The 14,891-nt window shown below is 46.4% G+C and overlaps 1 protein-coding gene across 2 annotated transcripts in view; it reads left to right on the plus strand.

Moving 5' to 3' along the window:
- SMARCC1 (SWI/SNF related BAF chromatin remodeling complex subunit C1) overlaps positions 1 to 14,372 on the plus strand; it is a 124,927-nt gene extending 110,555 nt beyond the window's left edge. For both annotated transcript variants that reach the window (XM_070360196.1, XM_070360195.1), the window contains exons 27-28: positions 9,836 to 10,012; positions 12,580 to 14,372. In XM_070360196.1, coding sequence (XP_070216297.1) covers positions 9,836 to 10,012; positions 12,580 to 12,677 — 275 coding nt within the window. In that variant the 3' untranslated portion in view covers positions 12,678 to 14,372. The remainder of the gene's footprint in view (positions 1 to 9,835; positions 10,013 to 12,579) is intronic.
- Positions 14,373 to 14,891: the final 519 nt, after the last annotated feature.

Here is a 14,891-nt window from a genome sequence, read left to right on the forward strand (position 1 = left end):
TGAATATAGTCCTTCTGACTAATATTTCCTAGGTTTAGAAAAGTTAACAGGCCCACAGCATTTATGTATAAGCTGGGGGTAATTATCCAGGTCAGTAGACTAGCTTTTGGTATTTGGCCAGAATTTATGGTGTGTGAAGGAAGGAGAAAAATCAGCCTCTCAAAACCAGCAAGATTGGGAAAGTGGTGAAAGAAGGTCAAGTGGTGAATTTGTCCAGCTCTCTGACTTAATAGAATTCATATTATTTTGTAGATAAAACACATGTAATCTTTCTCCACAGTTCATGGTAGAACCCATTAAAATATGGCTCCTTGTTGTGAGACTGTCGAGCCCTTTTGGGCCCAAGCACCAGAGGGGCTAGTATAAACCAACACCTGTAAATATTCCATTTAGTTTGTACTTCTGCAGTCCTTCCATTCACCTCTTTAATTCATTCATATGCTTAGAATTTTTGTATACAGAGGATCTGTTTGCTGCTATCTGTCTTCTGGGCTCTTACTATTTGGTCGTACTCCTTACTCACCTCAAACTCTAGCTTTTTGTAGGTTTTGTTCTTCTCCCTGATAAAGTGTCCAAAGGTGATTTGTTTCCATCAAACAAAAAGTCAAAGGAAGAATCTCCAGTGTACAGTTAGCAAATGGAAACTGGAGGTGCCCATAGCCATCCTTATAACACTCTTAGGTTTTGTTGATCTTCATAAAGTACACAGCACTGTGTTTTGTCTTTCATTTAAATTGAAACACAGTGTGATCTCATGGAAGTGATTTGAAAGTTAAAGTGTAACTAGTTCTTCCTGCACTACTGCCTTTCTAAATTGGCACAGATGAAAGAGTCATGGCAGCCACCAGTTCTTGAACACATGCTTGCCCGCAGCCTGGCCCATTGCATTCATGACAGCACATGGGGAGCCAAGGAGCATGGCAGGGTAGTGGCTGCTCTTCCCTGGGGTGTTCTTGATTGTGATCAAGGAGGACACCTGTGACTGCAGGGTGTCTCCCCTAGGGACCTTAGCACCTACAGTCGTCTCTGTTTCCACCAGGGATTGGTTCTGGACCCCAGTGGGGGATGCATGAGTATCCATAGATGCCCACGTCTCTTAAAGAAAATGATACTGAACAGTGAATACAGTCGGCCCTCCATACCCACAGATGCTGATCCCATGGATACGGTGGAACAGAGGGCCAAGTGTATTTTAGGGAGATTGCCTAAAAATCTAGGATGTGAGTGCAGTGTAAGCTCTGCCTTCCCCTTGGGCTTTTAATAGTAAATGAGGCGCTCTTGAGTATTCATGCCTCACGGATCTGGAGTGAGCCGCCTGCATTGGGGAAGCCTTTTTATGTGTCTCTGTGTGTGAAAAACGGAGAGAAAAGGACAAGTTGGTTTAAATAACCTGTATCATTTCCTCATTAATAGTGTAAGAATTTTTAGAAGTGCCCCCCCAAAATCAGAGTAGGAATTGATCTGATCTGATGAGAACTCAGGGATGATAGAGATGTTTTAATAATAAAACTAGAATATTTTGCATCAATGAATAAAATACTGGTTGTTCAATGAAATTTCCAAGCAAAGCATTAAGCCCTTGACTTTCAGGCCCCCACGTTAGATCCACTTACACAACCCTCCTTGTGGGAAGTAGTGCTCAAGAAAGGATTACAGCCACTCACTACTTCCTAGCCTCTTCTCTCCCCCCAACTCAGAGCCCCACACTGAAAAGGGAACTGAACCAGCTCATCACGGCAGCCAAGTTTTTATTATCTGCGGTGCCTTTGGTCCTGCTCGCATCATGTGATAACAAGGCTGCCGTGCCGCTTTCCGGAGTGGCAGGTTATCCCCACAAAGAGAACAGTGAGGGCACAGTCTTCAACAAAGAGCGTCTGTGGGCCTCCCCCCTCCCGGAAGCTGCCGCCGAGGAGCAATCTCCGGGGAGCCCTGGCTTCCCCTCACTTGGCCCTCATGGTTATTTCCGTTCTCTGGGGGACTCGCCAGAGGGTGTGTTGTGGGTGGTTAGAAACAGCAAGGAAATGTGCTTATGGTTGGAAATTCATGGGTTCCCTTTCGTTGTTTTGTGTTCTTTTACCCACCTGCCTCTCCCATCCCAGAGAATAAATATGAAGTCCTTAGATGATACTCTGTTGAGTGTGGTATCTGTAACACTTTAGTATAAGATCTAATAAACCTGATAGTGAGAGGGGTTTTTCCACTAGGCAAAGCCTAATTTTAGCAAACCTTTCCATTTTTCAGGCTTCAGATGCCTACTGCTTTAAAAAAAAAAAAAAAAAAACTCGTATGTAGGTCAGACTCCCACCAGTTTATGCTTTGATGCTGCTGTTCTGAAGCCACATCTCTCTCTCACCTCCCTCTCTACTGGAAAAGGAAGCACCTGAGATTTTTTTTTCCACTTAATAAAAATACATGCCCACATCCTTTATTTTGTTTGATAAGGCCTGCTCCTATTCATTTTGGATATCTGTGGACCAGACTTCTTAATGTTTAGTAAAAATAAAATGAAATGCTTTCCCATCTTGTCATCCATTTAAAAATGATGAGACCTATATCAAAACCCAGAAAAGCCAAGGACATTTAGATCTCAAAAGGACAGGGGTTGACTTTATAAGAAGTTGGTTTTTGGCTTCTCCTCAGTCCTCTTAAACTCTACCCCTTTTCAAATTTTGTCCTTAGAAATCGGCTTTTCCAAGGAAAGGAATACCCTTCTAAGGCAGGATGATGTACAGGAAAAGACAATGCACCTTGGGGTCAGACAGCTCAGTCCCTTGTTCTTATGACTTGGGACCAGATTCCATTGCCTCTCTGAGACTTCATTTCCTTAATTATAGTCTGGGCCCTCTCTTTCAGTCTTTCTGACAACCTGAAAGATTCCGTGAGGTCACTGTCATTGCCTGCAAGCGACAGGCCCCAACTCAGAGCAGCATTCTGTCTCCTCGCTATCTGTTCTCTAAATCCACTGCCCTGGGCACACCAGCGCCTCCTGATGGCACGGAGACGTTGCCTCACTCATAGTGTTCCTTGCTTTCCTGAGAAATGTCTGTCTGTGCAAAGTCCCACAAGCAGAAATAAACTGTTGTTCCTCTAGTCCTTCCTTTCTGTTGCCACCTCTTCCCAAGGAGCCACTGTCTTCTCATACCTTAAATACCAGTACTCTGGTGGCTTTTTGGCTCCGTTTATGACAGGAGGATAGAAGAACACTGTTCTACAGAAAGCTTCAGGATTTATTGCAAAAGAAAGGGTTTGTTGTTTTGTTTTCCAGCTGTTGGGTTTGTAGTTTGGTCTTAAAAGCCTAGAGCTCCCCTGGCCCAGCTTGTTGTTAAACAGATTTAGGGTAGTAGGGGAATCAGCCACTGCCTCTGAGCAGGTGGCTTGGAAGCAGCACCGATGGACCTGACAGCAGAGCTTGCAGCTTATCCCAGTGTTGTTTTAGTAGATGTCACCTTGTGAAAGTTGAAAATGTTAGTTGCTCAGTCGTGTTCAACTTTTTGCGACCCCATGGACTGTAGCCCACGAGGCTCCTCTGTCCGTGGGATTCTCCAGGCAAGAATGCTGGAGTGGGTAAGCATTCCTTTCTCCGGGGGATCTTCCCGACCCAGGGATCAAACCCGTGTCTCCTGCGTTCCAGGCAGATTCTTTACCATCTGAGCCACCAGGGAAGCCTATGCGTCTGTGTTAATGTGCCACTGATTCCCCTCTTTCCAAGACTCCAACACTCTCCAAGTGTTTAGTGCAGCAGGGTTTCCATCATATAGTCTACTGGAAGACGGATGCTTCAGACTTTCATCCTCAGAGTGCTCTGTGTTACGGGTACCATCTCTGGAGCCAGAGCCCCTAGGTCAGAGCCAGGCTCCCTTACTTATACGCTTCATGACATTGGATGAGCTACTCAGTCTTTGTCTTCCCCTTTCATAAACATGGTAACTCATAGCAACAGAAATGTAGGGGTTTCACATTTCTGGGAGCTAAGGGACCAAGGTCATGCTTCCCTCCAGGAGCTTTCAGGGAGCTCTGTTCCTTGCCTCTTCCACTTCTGGTTGCTGATAGCTTTCCCTGGATTATGGCCACACCTTTCTTTACTCCGTCTTTATCTTCCTTCTTCTCCCTGTGTCTTTTCCTCCGTGTGTCCCTTATAAGGACACTCAGCATTGGATGTAGGGCCCACCAAGATAATCTAGGATGATCGCAAGATCCTCAGCTAAAATCTGCAAAGATGCTTTTTCCAAATACAGTTAACATTTACAGGTTCCAGGTGTTAGAATGTGTGTGTATGTGTTTGGAGGCCACCATCCCACCCACTGCAAGGTGCTAGCAAGTTTATTTGTTAGAATTATATATTGCAGGAAGCAGAGCAGTCTCTTTATTGTTGATACAGTGAAGAAGAAAACATGGTGCTTGGAATTAAAGTTTATATCATTTTTTTTTTAATGCTGACTGGTACCTTAAGTCCTTTCACATGACCTGTTGGATTTGAGCATGGAATAGTATGGTAAATAATTAGATTTAGAATCAAAAGACTTGGATCTGATTCCTCTTTAAAGTTTGAAGACTGTAAAGAAATCTCTTAACTTTTTCTGAGTGTCTGTCTAACTTGAGAATGTTTGTTCTTCCTTTCATAAGGCAGAGCCGCAGACATAGTAAGACATCATAGCAAACCGTTTCCCTGATCGTACAGAGAACTGGATGTTAGAGTACAGCATATATTTAACATTGCTCTTTCTAATAATCTCAGGAAACTGAGGCTTGGGTCATCCTAAACAGCTTGTCCAGAACCACTCATCTAGGTCAGCGTGAAGTGGAGATCGCACTGTTCAGTTTGCAGTCTCATTCATCTATGCTTTCCCTGTTGAGAATGGTATTGTAGGGGCTTCCCTGATAGCTCAGTTAGTCAAGCATCCACCTGCAATGCAGGAGACCCCAGTTTGATTCCTGGGTTGGGAAGATCCGCTGGAGAAGGGATAGGCTACCCACTCCAGTATTCTTGGGCTTCCCTTGTGGCTCAGCTGGTAAAGAATCTGCCTGCAATGCGGGAGACTTGGGTTCAATCCCTGGGTTGGGACAATCACCTGGAGAAGGGAAAGGCTACCCACTCCAATATGCTGGCCTGGAGAATTCCGTAATCTGTATAGTCCATGGGGTCACAGAGTCAGACATGACTGAACAACTTTCACCAGTGCTTTCCCCTTTGAGAGTGTTACTGGGTGGCTTACTGACGGGTGTGCTCACTGGTCAGCCAGGAGTTTGGGCAGCCCATACCTTGCTCAAGATATCACAGTAGAAAACTCTGTTGTGCTGCTGTAGATAAGAGTGGTTAAGACTGAGCAGTTGTGTGTCCGTTCACTTAGCACACACCTGGTCTGTGCTCTTCCTTCTTTCTTTCTCCCTTACTCAGTCTGACCTTTTTGTAAAGGCATTCTTCAGTGCTCTAATACCAGTTTTCCAGAGAGAGAGATCTGAGAAGGGCTGGCAAACTGTTCTTCCTAACTTGCTCAAAGGCCTCTTGTCCAGGTTGAACTGGGTAGAAGAGGGCAGTCTGTACCCATTGACAACCATGAGCTGTATTATTTGCTCTAGTGAACAGCTTCCATTCATCACAGCAAGTCCATTAAAAGGGTTCTTTCATCTCCAGGTTGGGATTTTGTAGGTCTGGATTCAAACTAGGCCTCCTGTCCCCAACAACAGCAAAGATATCTCTTCTCTCCCTGCTCACCACCTGAAATACCATTAGAGAATCAGTAGAGACTTGAGAGTTTCCTAGGTGGCTCAGCGGTAAAGAATCCACCTACCAAGCAGGAGACAAAAGTTCAATCCCTTGGTCTGAAAGATCCCCTGGAGAAGAAGATGGCAACTCACTTCAGTATTCTTGCCTCAGAAATCCCATGGACAGAGGAACCTGGTGGGCTGCAATCCATGGGGTTGCAAAGAGTCAGACAAGACTGAGCGACTCTACGACAACAACAGTAAGGAGATCCAGAGAGTGGGAAACAAAGCCTTGTGTTTAGTAATGACCTCGCACGTGTGTGGTAAGAAGGAAACTGGGAGAGTTCCAGAGGACTGACCCTAATTCTCAGAAGAATAAGGCTCTGTGTGTGCTGCTTACTGTCCATTGGAAGCTTTGAGGGTTCTGTGCCTTCCCTTCACTCCATCTCATCGTTCCACTGGAATGGCAGCCAGTCATGCACCTCCTGACCCCAGAGCCCTTCCCCATTCTCTGCATTGCACATGCCAGTCAGATGCCAGACTCCCATTTTTTCTCCTTCTCAACTTCACACTTGCCCCCTTCCTCTTCCTCGTTCTCTCATCCGTCTCCAGGATGCCTGTAGGGTGCTGTTCCCAGCTCTTTTCTACTCAACCTGCCCTCATTCAGCCCCTACTTCTGTGCAAAAGCTCTTCTCCTCAGTTCTAGACTGAGACTCCTCTGCATTCCTTCTTTAAAAAAAATTTTTTTTATTTATTTAAGGCTGTGCTGGGTCTTCATTGCTGTGCGTGGGCTTTCTCTAGTTGCGGCTCGTGGGAGTTACTCTCTAGTTGTGGTGCATGGGCTTCTCTTTGGGGTGGGCTTTTCTGTTGCTGAGCACGGGCTCTAAGCTACAAGAGCTTCAGAAGTTGTTGCTCCCGAGCTCTAGAGCACAGGCTCAGTAGTTGTGGATCACAGGCTTAGTTGCTCCAGGGCATGTGGGATCTTCCTGGACCAGGGATCAAACCCATGGCTCCTTCATTGGCAGGCAGATTATTTACCACTGAGCCACCTAGGGCACCTCTCCCCATCCCTCCTTATCACTTTTCATCACACAGAAAATCAGGCGCTTCTCCAGAAGCCTTTAGCCAGGCCCCTGTAGCCTTACTGGCCACATCTCTCACCTTGTTCTGTGTGCATGACTCATCCGACCCCTTGTGCCTTGATTCGTGTAGACAGACCAAGCATGGACAGCTGAGCTCTAACCTGGGCATTGTTTTTAAATAATCTTTTGAGCTTATTACTCTTACATGTAATGCAGGTGGTAGATAGTAAGGTGATGTAGTTATCTCAGAGGGGATGGCGAGTATAGTCTCCTGTTACCCTGTTCCTAATTCTCCTCCTTCAGTTTGTATACACATCATCCAAAATCCTAAATTGTCCACAGATTGGTCTTAATTAGCCACAAGGTATCAAGTTCGTTCACTTGCTCCTTCCATAGTTTTCCCGTGGTTTCCCTGCCTACCCTTCATGTGTCCTCATCCCTTGTATGGCTTGTAGGGTGCTTGGCCTTTGTGGCTTTCATCTCTGTGTCATCCTGTCCACGGATAGACTTCAGCACTGCCTAAATCTGGCCTCGCCCTGTGGCCCAGGCCCCCAGCAGCTTTAATGACATGTTCAGTGGTGTGAGGGTGGCGGTCATGTCAGCCCAGCAGCTACTCTTGCTTTCTCTGAGGGGATTGGATCAACTCATTCTCCAGCATGTGGAGAAGACCTCTGGGGCTCTTCTGCACTTCCTCGGAATTGCGTAAGAGAGCAGGGGGGCCCCAGAGCCCCAGACTTGCTCTCCTGTTTATTCTGGGGCGTAAGGCAGATGTATTATGTTTTTTAAAAAGTAATCTTGGGATTTTCTTGGGGGACCAGTGGTTAAGACTCCATGCTCCTAGTGCAGGGAGCCAGGTTGAATCCCTGGTCAGGTTACTAGATCCCACATGCGGCGACTAAGACCCAGTGTAGCCACATGAATCAATATTTTTAAAAATTAAAAAAAAAAAACGTCCTCCAGAGACAATGGACCACCTCTCTTCTTGCCTCTTACACTTCACTGAGATTCTCTTTGTGGACACCCTGTAGTAAAAGGCTCCTCTCTCTGAGTCCTGGCTCAGGGAACAGACACTGGAAATAGATGGTGTGAGGCTTAAAGCTTTGTCTTTGTTAAGACAGGCCATTCTCTAAGCACTGCAAAAGAGCTCTTGAGCTGTCTCCTCTCCTGCTCTACCTGTGTTAGTTGCCAGTTAGCTATCTGGTAGTGTGTGTTCGTGCTAAGTTGTCTCAGTCATGTCTGATTCTTTGTGGCCCCATGGACTGCAGCATGCCAGGCTCCTCTCTCCTCCTCTACCCCTAGCGTTCACTCAGATTCATGTCCATTGAGTCAGTGATGCTATCTAACCATCTCATCCTCTGCTGCCCGCTTCTCTTTTTGCCTTCAATCTTTCCCAGCATCAAGGTCTTTTCCGATGAGTCAGCTCTTCCCATCAGGCAGCCAAAATATTGGAGCTTCAACTTCAGCATCACTCCTTCCATTTAATCTTCAGGGTTGATTTCCTTTAGGATTTTGACTGGTTTGATCTTTTTGCATTCCAAAGAACTCTCAAGACTCTTCTCCAGGACCACAGTTGGAAAGCATCAATTCTTTGACACTCAGCCTTCTTTTGATCCAACTCTCGTATCCATTCATGACTGCTGGAAAAATCATAGCTCTGTCTATACACACATTTGTTGACAGTTATACCTCTGCGTTTTAATATGTTGTCTCTCTTTGTTATAGCTTTCTTTCCAAGGAGCAAGTGTCTTTTTAGTTTGTTTGTAGTTTAGCCAGTCCTGGCTTTTCTTTTTGAAATTGAAATTAAAAGGCAGGATTGGCTAATCACAACCAAATCTGGTCTATCTCCTATGTTTGTAGGGGCCATAAGATAAGAATGGTTTTTGCAGTTTAAGTAGTTGGAGAAAACTCAAAAATGTTTATGTCACATGAAAATTATGTGAAATTCACATTTCAGAGTCCATAAGGATGTATTATAATACACGTCACCTATTTGTTATGGCTTCCCTGTTGGCTCAGTGGTAAAACAAATCCACTTGCCAATGCAGGAGACATGAGTTTGGGAAGATCCTGTATCAGGAAGATCCCTTGGAGGATGAAATGGCAACCCACTCCATTGTTCTTGCTTGGAGAGTCCCATGGACAGAGGAGCCTGGCGGGCTACAGTCCATGGGTCACAAATGAGTTGGACAGTGACTAAACAACAGCAAAACTTATTTGTTGCATATTCTCTGTCTTCATGCTATAATAGCCAAGTTGAAAAGTTGTGACAGAGGCCATATGACCTGTGAAGTCCAAATATTTACTGTCTGGTTCTTTTCAGGAAAAGTGTGCTGAAGGTCCTGAAGGTTCAGTGTGAGCCTGAACACAGGAGGTGTTGCACTGTCCTTGTGACCAGTGTCTCCCGTCTTTCGTATCAAAGCAGTAGGAAGAGATGAAGGAGTCGTCTGTCTCTCATGTCCCTCCCCCACCATGGTTCTCCAGGGCCAGTGCTTCATGGCTGGGGGCAGGGGGAGAGATTTGTTTTTGTGAAAAGAACTTGAGACTTCCAATTAGAATCCCCTTTTAATGGTGATTTCATGGTAGTGACCAATCCCCTTTCAGGCATACCTTCCCAGATAGCCTGTGCGTGAAGCTCAGTCTGGACTGAGCTTCAGTTCTTAGACTGTGCACTGACTTGCTGGTAAGCCCTCCATTCCCTGTGGTCCGTGCTTGGTATTTCGTGTCCTCAGGAAGATATTTGACAATCCATTGTTCACCCAAACTCACCAGAGTGAATGCTTTCTTTTAGGATTTTTTTTGGTAATAGCGTCTTACAGTTACCTGCCTATACCAGGGTTTAGGGTAGTCGTTGACTCCACAGACCTGCCCCATCATCCCTCCATGCCCCCGACCCCACCCCGAATTAAAAGCTAGTCAGATTATTCCAGATTATTGTTCTGTCGATCTTTCAAATCCTTTTGGAGGGTTAGATATCTGTCTGTATTTAGCAGTCTCGGGCAGTGAGTTGATTCCTGTCTTCCTTACCTTAGTGCTCTGAATCTCCTCCACAGGTCAGATACCAGGCCCAGGTTCCATGATGCCTGGGCAGCCCATGCCAGGCCGCATGATGCCCACCGTTGCAGCCAGCATCCACCCCCCTGGGAGTGGCCCCACCCCTCCTGGTATGCCTCCAATCCCAGGAAACATCTTAGGACCCCGGGTACCCCTCACGGCACCTAACGGCATGTGTAAGTACCCAGTTGGGGGAGGCATTACCCTCGGGACTTCTGGGGAGAGCTGTACTCAAGGGAGGCAAGCACCATTTGTTCCCTCTGGGGTGTGACAGATCCATGGACAGCATGGCCTGTGAGGGGGGCTTCTAAAAGGCTGGGCTTTGCTCATTGCGCTTCAGCATCCCTGGTGGACAGGTGCCCAGGTGGCGAGCGCAGAGTGCTCCTCGTTAGTCGGGATGCTATGCCACAGCCTTCGTGGATGCGTTCCTGACACCAAGGGCTCTGGCGAGGCCAAGGACACGCCTCACCCATGCCTGTTTGAGCCTATCTAATTTGAATCTGAGTAGATACACAGAACTACTGGTAGTTATTTTCTCTACAGGAGCCTTTTATGGATTCAGGATTTAAAAGAGGTAGGTGTAAAGAAAAGAATAGGGTCTGGTTTAGGGCAGGAATAATAATAAGTTTTTGTCCAATATATTGGTAGTGGCTGCTTAGACTTAGAAAGGAGTATTCAGGGCTGTGTTGAGAAGGACTTTGAAGTCTTAGCAGGCCCCATGGAACGGGCACATATGCTTCTGAACAGTGTCTGTGGCAGTGTGTGCAAAACCAGCTCAGTTTCGCCATGGAGCCCTTGTTCTTCTCCAACTTTGGCCTCCAAAGGGGTGCATCAGAGCCCGGCCTGCCCTCTGACTCCTGTGGACCATGGTAATGATTCCAAAATGCAGCTGATCGTGGCCATGTACCCCGCCACATGTGTGATCCCAGGTCCTTTTAGAGGAGGACCTGGGTCCTCATGAGGTGGAGTCAACCCCTGTTTGTTTATAATAATACAGCTTATAATAAAATGATAATGTATTTATAATACAAAAACATAAAGTAGTAATAATGTATTTATAATACAATACAGAGAGCTAGGATGCAGAGGCATTCCTGGCCTCCAGGAGCTTTAGTTGGGAAAATAAAACATGAACAAGTGGATAGAAGTGTAGGATTTACCATAAGTTATACAAGGCTATGAAGTGACTTGAGCTCACTGTAGTTTTCTGGGAGACTTCCTGGATCCAGGAGACAAGTGCCATCAACACAGGTGCGTCTCCCTTCTCACTGGACCCCCAGGGACGAGGACAGAGTTAGGTGCACAGAAGAAAGACAGCAGTTGAGCCAGGTCAGTACAGGATCACAGGTGAGAAACGAGGGACTTCCTTGGTGGTCCAGTGGCTAATATTGCGCTCCCAGTGCATGGGGCCCGGGTTTGATCCCTGGTCAGGGAACTAGATATCCCACATGCTGCAACTAATGATCCTGAGTGCTGCAACTAACACCCGGTACAACCAAATAAATTAAGATATTTTTTAAAAAAAAGAAAAGCGATATTTGTTAAGTCAAGGATCAGAGATCATAGTCTAGTGTGTACCTCTTTTCCTAGCCTTGCTGCCCCACAGGCAATGTAAAAATGTGCTGGCTGACTTGGAGGGTTGACCATGCTGCATCTCTGTTGCAGACATAATGTCATTGGTCTTTACCACTGTCCTGTCCTGCTGATAACACCTGATTTGCATACACGATTCCATCCTAAAGGGCCCTGGGTGCAGTACCTTGAGGGTGTTGAATGTTTGAGGTGCTCCCCATCACTTCCTGCCCCAGATGAATTTCAGGGATCCTGAGCTGCTGATTTGGCTTCAGGGCACTGGGCAGGCCTTATCAGGCGAGTCACTTCCCTCTTCAGGCCTTACTTTGCTCCCCTGAAAGATGACACCAGGGAGTAAATCGGTGGGCTTAAAAATGCTTTGAAGAGCCTTAGCAACTGGGTGGACACCTCCTGAGGGGAAGGTTGGATGAATTAGCTGGTAAGCAATGAGGTGCTTTAATTGTGTGTTTCCTTCGTTTTCATCCCTGGCAAAATCTAGAAGTTTTTAAAACCCTGGATTGAATCATCTCTATGGTTGCTTTGTACACTCAAGCAGCCAAAGTAGAAATAGGAAAGAGCTCCTTTCCTAATTGTTCCCTTCAAGACCTGACCTAGTTTTGGCCAAAAATCCAGAGACTACAGTTCAGGAGTTGCGGGGCCTCCTCAGACTGTCCAGCTTGTTGGCTGCTGCAAGTCAATCTCGGTGACCCTGGTGGAGACAGTTCATAAGAGCCAGCAGTTTCTGATAGGCAGTGTTGTGCCCAGCTAGGCTAGGCACTCTGAGAGAAAGAAAAGAAGACACAGAACTTGCCTAGGAAGGAACTTATCATTTAACTGAAGAGACAGAATTAGCAGTGAGAAGCATTAAGATAATGATAAAATCAAAATATAATTAATTTATGCAAAGGTCTGGAGGATTCTTGGAAGGAGCGGGCCTTGAAGGAGAGTGGGGCGGACTCAGACACCTCCCCACCCCCGAGCCGCGTGGATCAGGGGAGCCACACGAGCGGTGACGTGGAGGTTCAGATGCGTCCCATGTAGCCCGCAGTGGCAGCCGTGCCTCACAGGCCGTAAAGAAACTTCCTTTGTAAGTCCTGTTTCTCTGCGTGGGCTCTTGCCCAGGCCTCTTGTGTTCCCAGCAATGACAAGTTTCTTTTGGATGTGTTTGCAGATCCCCCTCCGCCGCAGCAGCAGCCACCACCTCCAGCACCTGTGGACGGAGGCCCTCCGCCTCCTGCTCCTGGCCCACCAGCCTCTGCTGCGCCCTAGCCCGAAAGACACAGGGGACATCCGCGCCCAGCACCCCCAGCTGGAGTGGGGATGACAAGACTTGTGTTCCTCCGCTTCCTTGGGTTTCTTTCAGGAGTTTTCTTCTCACAGCCCCAAGCACGCACCCTGAATTGTCCCCATTCCTCTTGCCACCCCCCTCCATACTCTGACACCTGCTGTGTTAGGTCCTCCTCCAGCACAGGGGGAGGGGGAAGCCTGTGGTGCCAGTGTGCCCTGGTCACCCTGAAATACCTGGCATCTCCCTGACCTGCGATGGGGTATGCTGACAGTGTATCTGCAGGTCCTGTCAACGTTAGTGCTCTATGTCTGTATCAGTTTTTGCTCTCCTGCAATTTTGTTCTGTTTTTGCTTTGTCTTACGCTTGTATGGATAATGCTTTATAATCATTATCACTTTTTTTTTTTTCTTTTGGTCATTATTGCTTTAAAGGAGAGCATCCTAAGTTAATAGGAACCAAAAAATAGTGATGGGCAGAGGGGATAGCCAGAGGGGACAAACCTTAAGGCATTGTAAGTGACCTTATTTCTGCTTATCTGAGCTAAGAATGGTGCTGATGGTGAAGTTTCATGAGACTTTTGCCACACATGGACGCACCAAAATTAAAAGAGATGGGGAAAAGGGATCCCCCCCACTCCTGCTGATGTTATCCTTAGTGAGGACCATGAGAGCCTCCAGCCTGCCTGGCAGAACACCCCCTTTCATCCCTGGTAGGGGAGAGCACAAGCTTTAGAAGAGATCCACTCCTTGCCCGGGCCCACTGGTTCTGGTTTTCTATGCAGACGGTTTGTTTGATTGCTAGGGGAGGGGGTGGGCATTTTGTTTTTCCCAAAAGTGTAAGCAGTGTAAGCTTTGAGGGCTGCGATTTGGGAGGCATTCCTGAGTCCCCTAGACTAACCAGGAAAGTTTTGGGCGTCTTGGGCAATGGTCATCCAGTGAATCTAGCCCACTGTTCACTGCTTTGTGTGCATTCTTTTTCTCCCTCTTTACAAGAAAGAAAAAACTTAAAAAAAAAAAAAAGTAGATAGTGCTGAGTTTAGCTCATGGACTTGGTTAGGTTGGCTGGGGTTACAGGTCCCCAAACTACCTCTTGCAGTAGTCAGGGTGAGTGGGATTTAGTGAAGCGGTACTTTAGGTTTGGGGTGGGATTGGAGAATTGGGGCAAGACCAACAGCCTCTCATACCTTCTCCCTTCCCCGTCTGAGATCTCACATTCCATCTATTACATGGTTGGTTGTCAAGGAGATGCTGTGGGTACCAGGGAACTCACTTGGCAATCAAAGCATCATGATTTGAGGGTGGGGTGCTCGGGCTGGGAGAGTGGAGTGCCATTCCAGAGGAAGAGCCACAAAAATGCCTTAATATGAGCCCATTTCTACCCCTGCTGATGAGTGACTTGAGAGTTCTTGGTTTTCTCTTCTTGTCTTTCTTCCCTCTCCTCTATCCTTCCATGCGTGGGGAAACGGTGTTTTGGGTCGAGCTTGCTTTCCGAAGCACCTGGCCCCTTCACATTCTCAAGTGGCAGTTTCCTTTAGAATGCAAAGTGGAACATCTTTTGGATATCTTTTCTATATATTCTGTAAAGCTTTACATGTGTGAGGGTGTGGGAAGGTGTTTATAAAACACCTTAGAACCTTTTTCCTTAATATCAGAAAGCAAAAAAAAAAAAAAATCAAACCACAATTAAGATTTGCCTTTCAAACCCTCAGGTGTTACCTCTAAGCAGGTGGCCCTGGTCACCATCAGAGTACTGGAACCAAGGAGACCTTGTTCCTTTAGTGAGTTTATTCCAGGCGCTTGGAGTGAAAATGAGCTTGCTCCTACTGGAGTTTAATTCCATTGCTTTTGACTCCAGAAAGATCCCAGTGCCTTTTGACAATGGCCAGGGTTTTCTGTATTTTCCCGCCAGTTTTTCCCAAAGGAAACTCATTCCAAATACCTTTTCCACTGAGGTCTTTAAAGGAAAATGGAATTCTGGTTCATACTGTGGTCTCTTGCAACCTCAGGTCTTTAATGTGATCACTTTCAAATTTAAAAGATCCAGGTGGAAATATTTTAACTATGCTGGTAATAATTCTACAGAATACCTGAATTCTTAACACTGTTGTGTTTCAGTATAAGTGGTGACTTTTTCTTTTTATGTCTTTGATCTGGTTTTGTTCCTGTAATACAGCCACCCGATTTTGTGAGGGGGGG

Source organism: Bos mutus, chromosome 22 (assembly GCF_027580195.1).
Source record: "Bos mutus isolate GX-2022 chromosome 22, NWIPB_WYAK_1.1, whole genome shotgun sequence".
Taxonomy (NCBI): Eukaryota; Metazoa; Chordata; class Mammalia; order Artiodactyla; family Bovidae; genus Bos; species Bos mutus.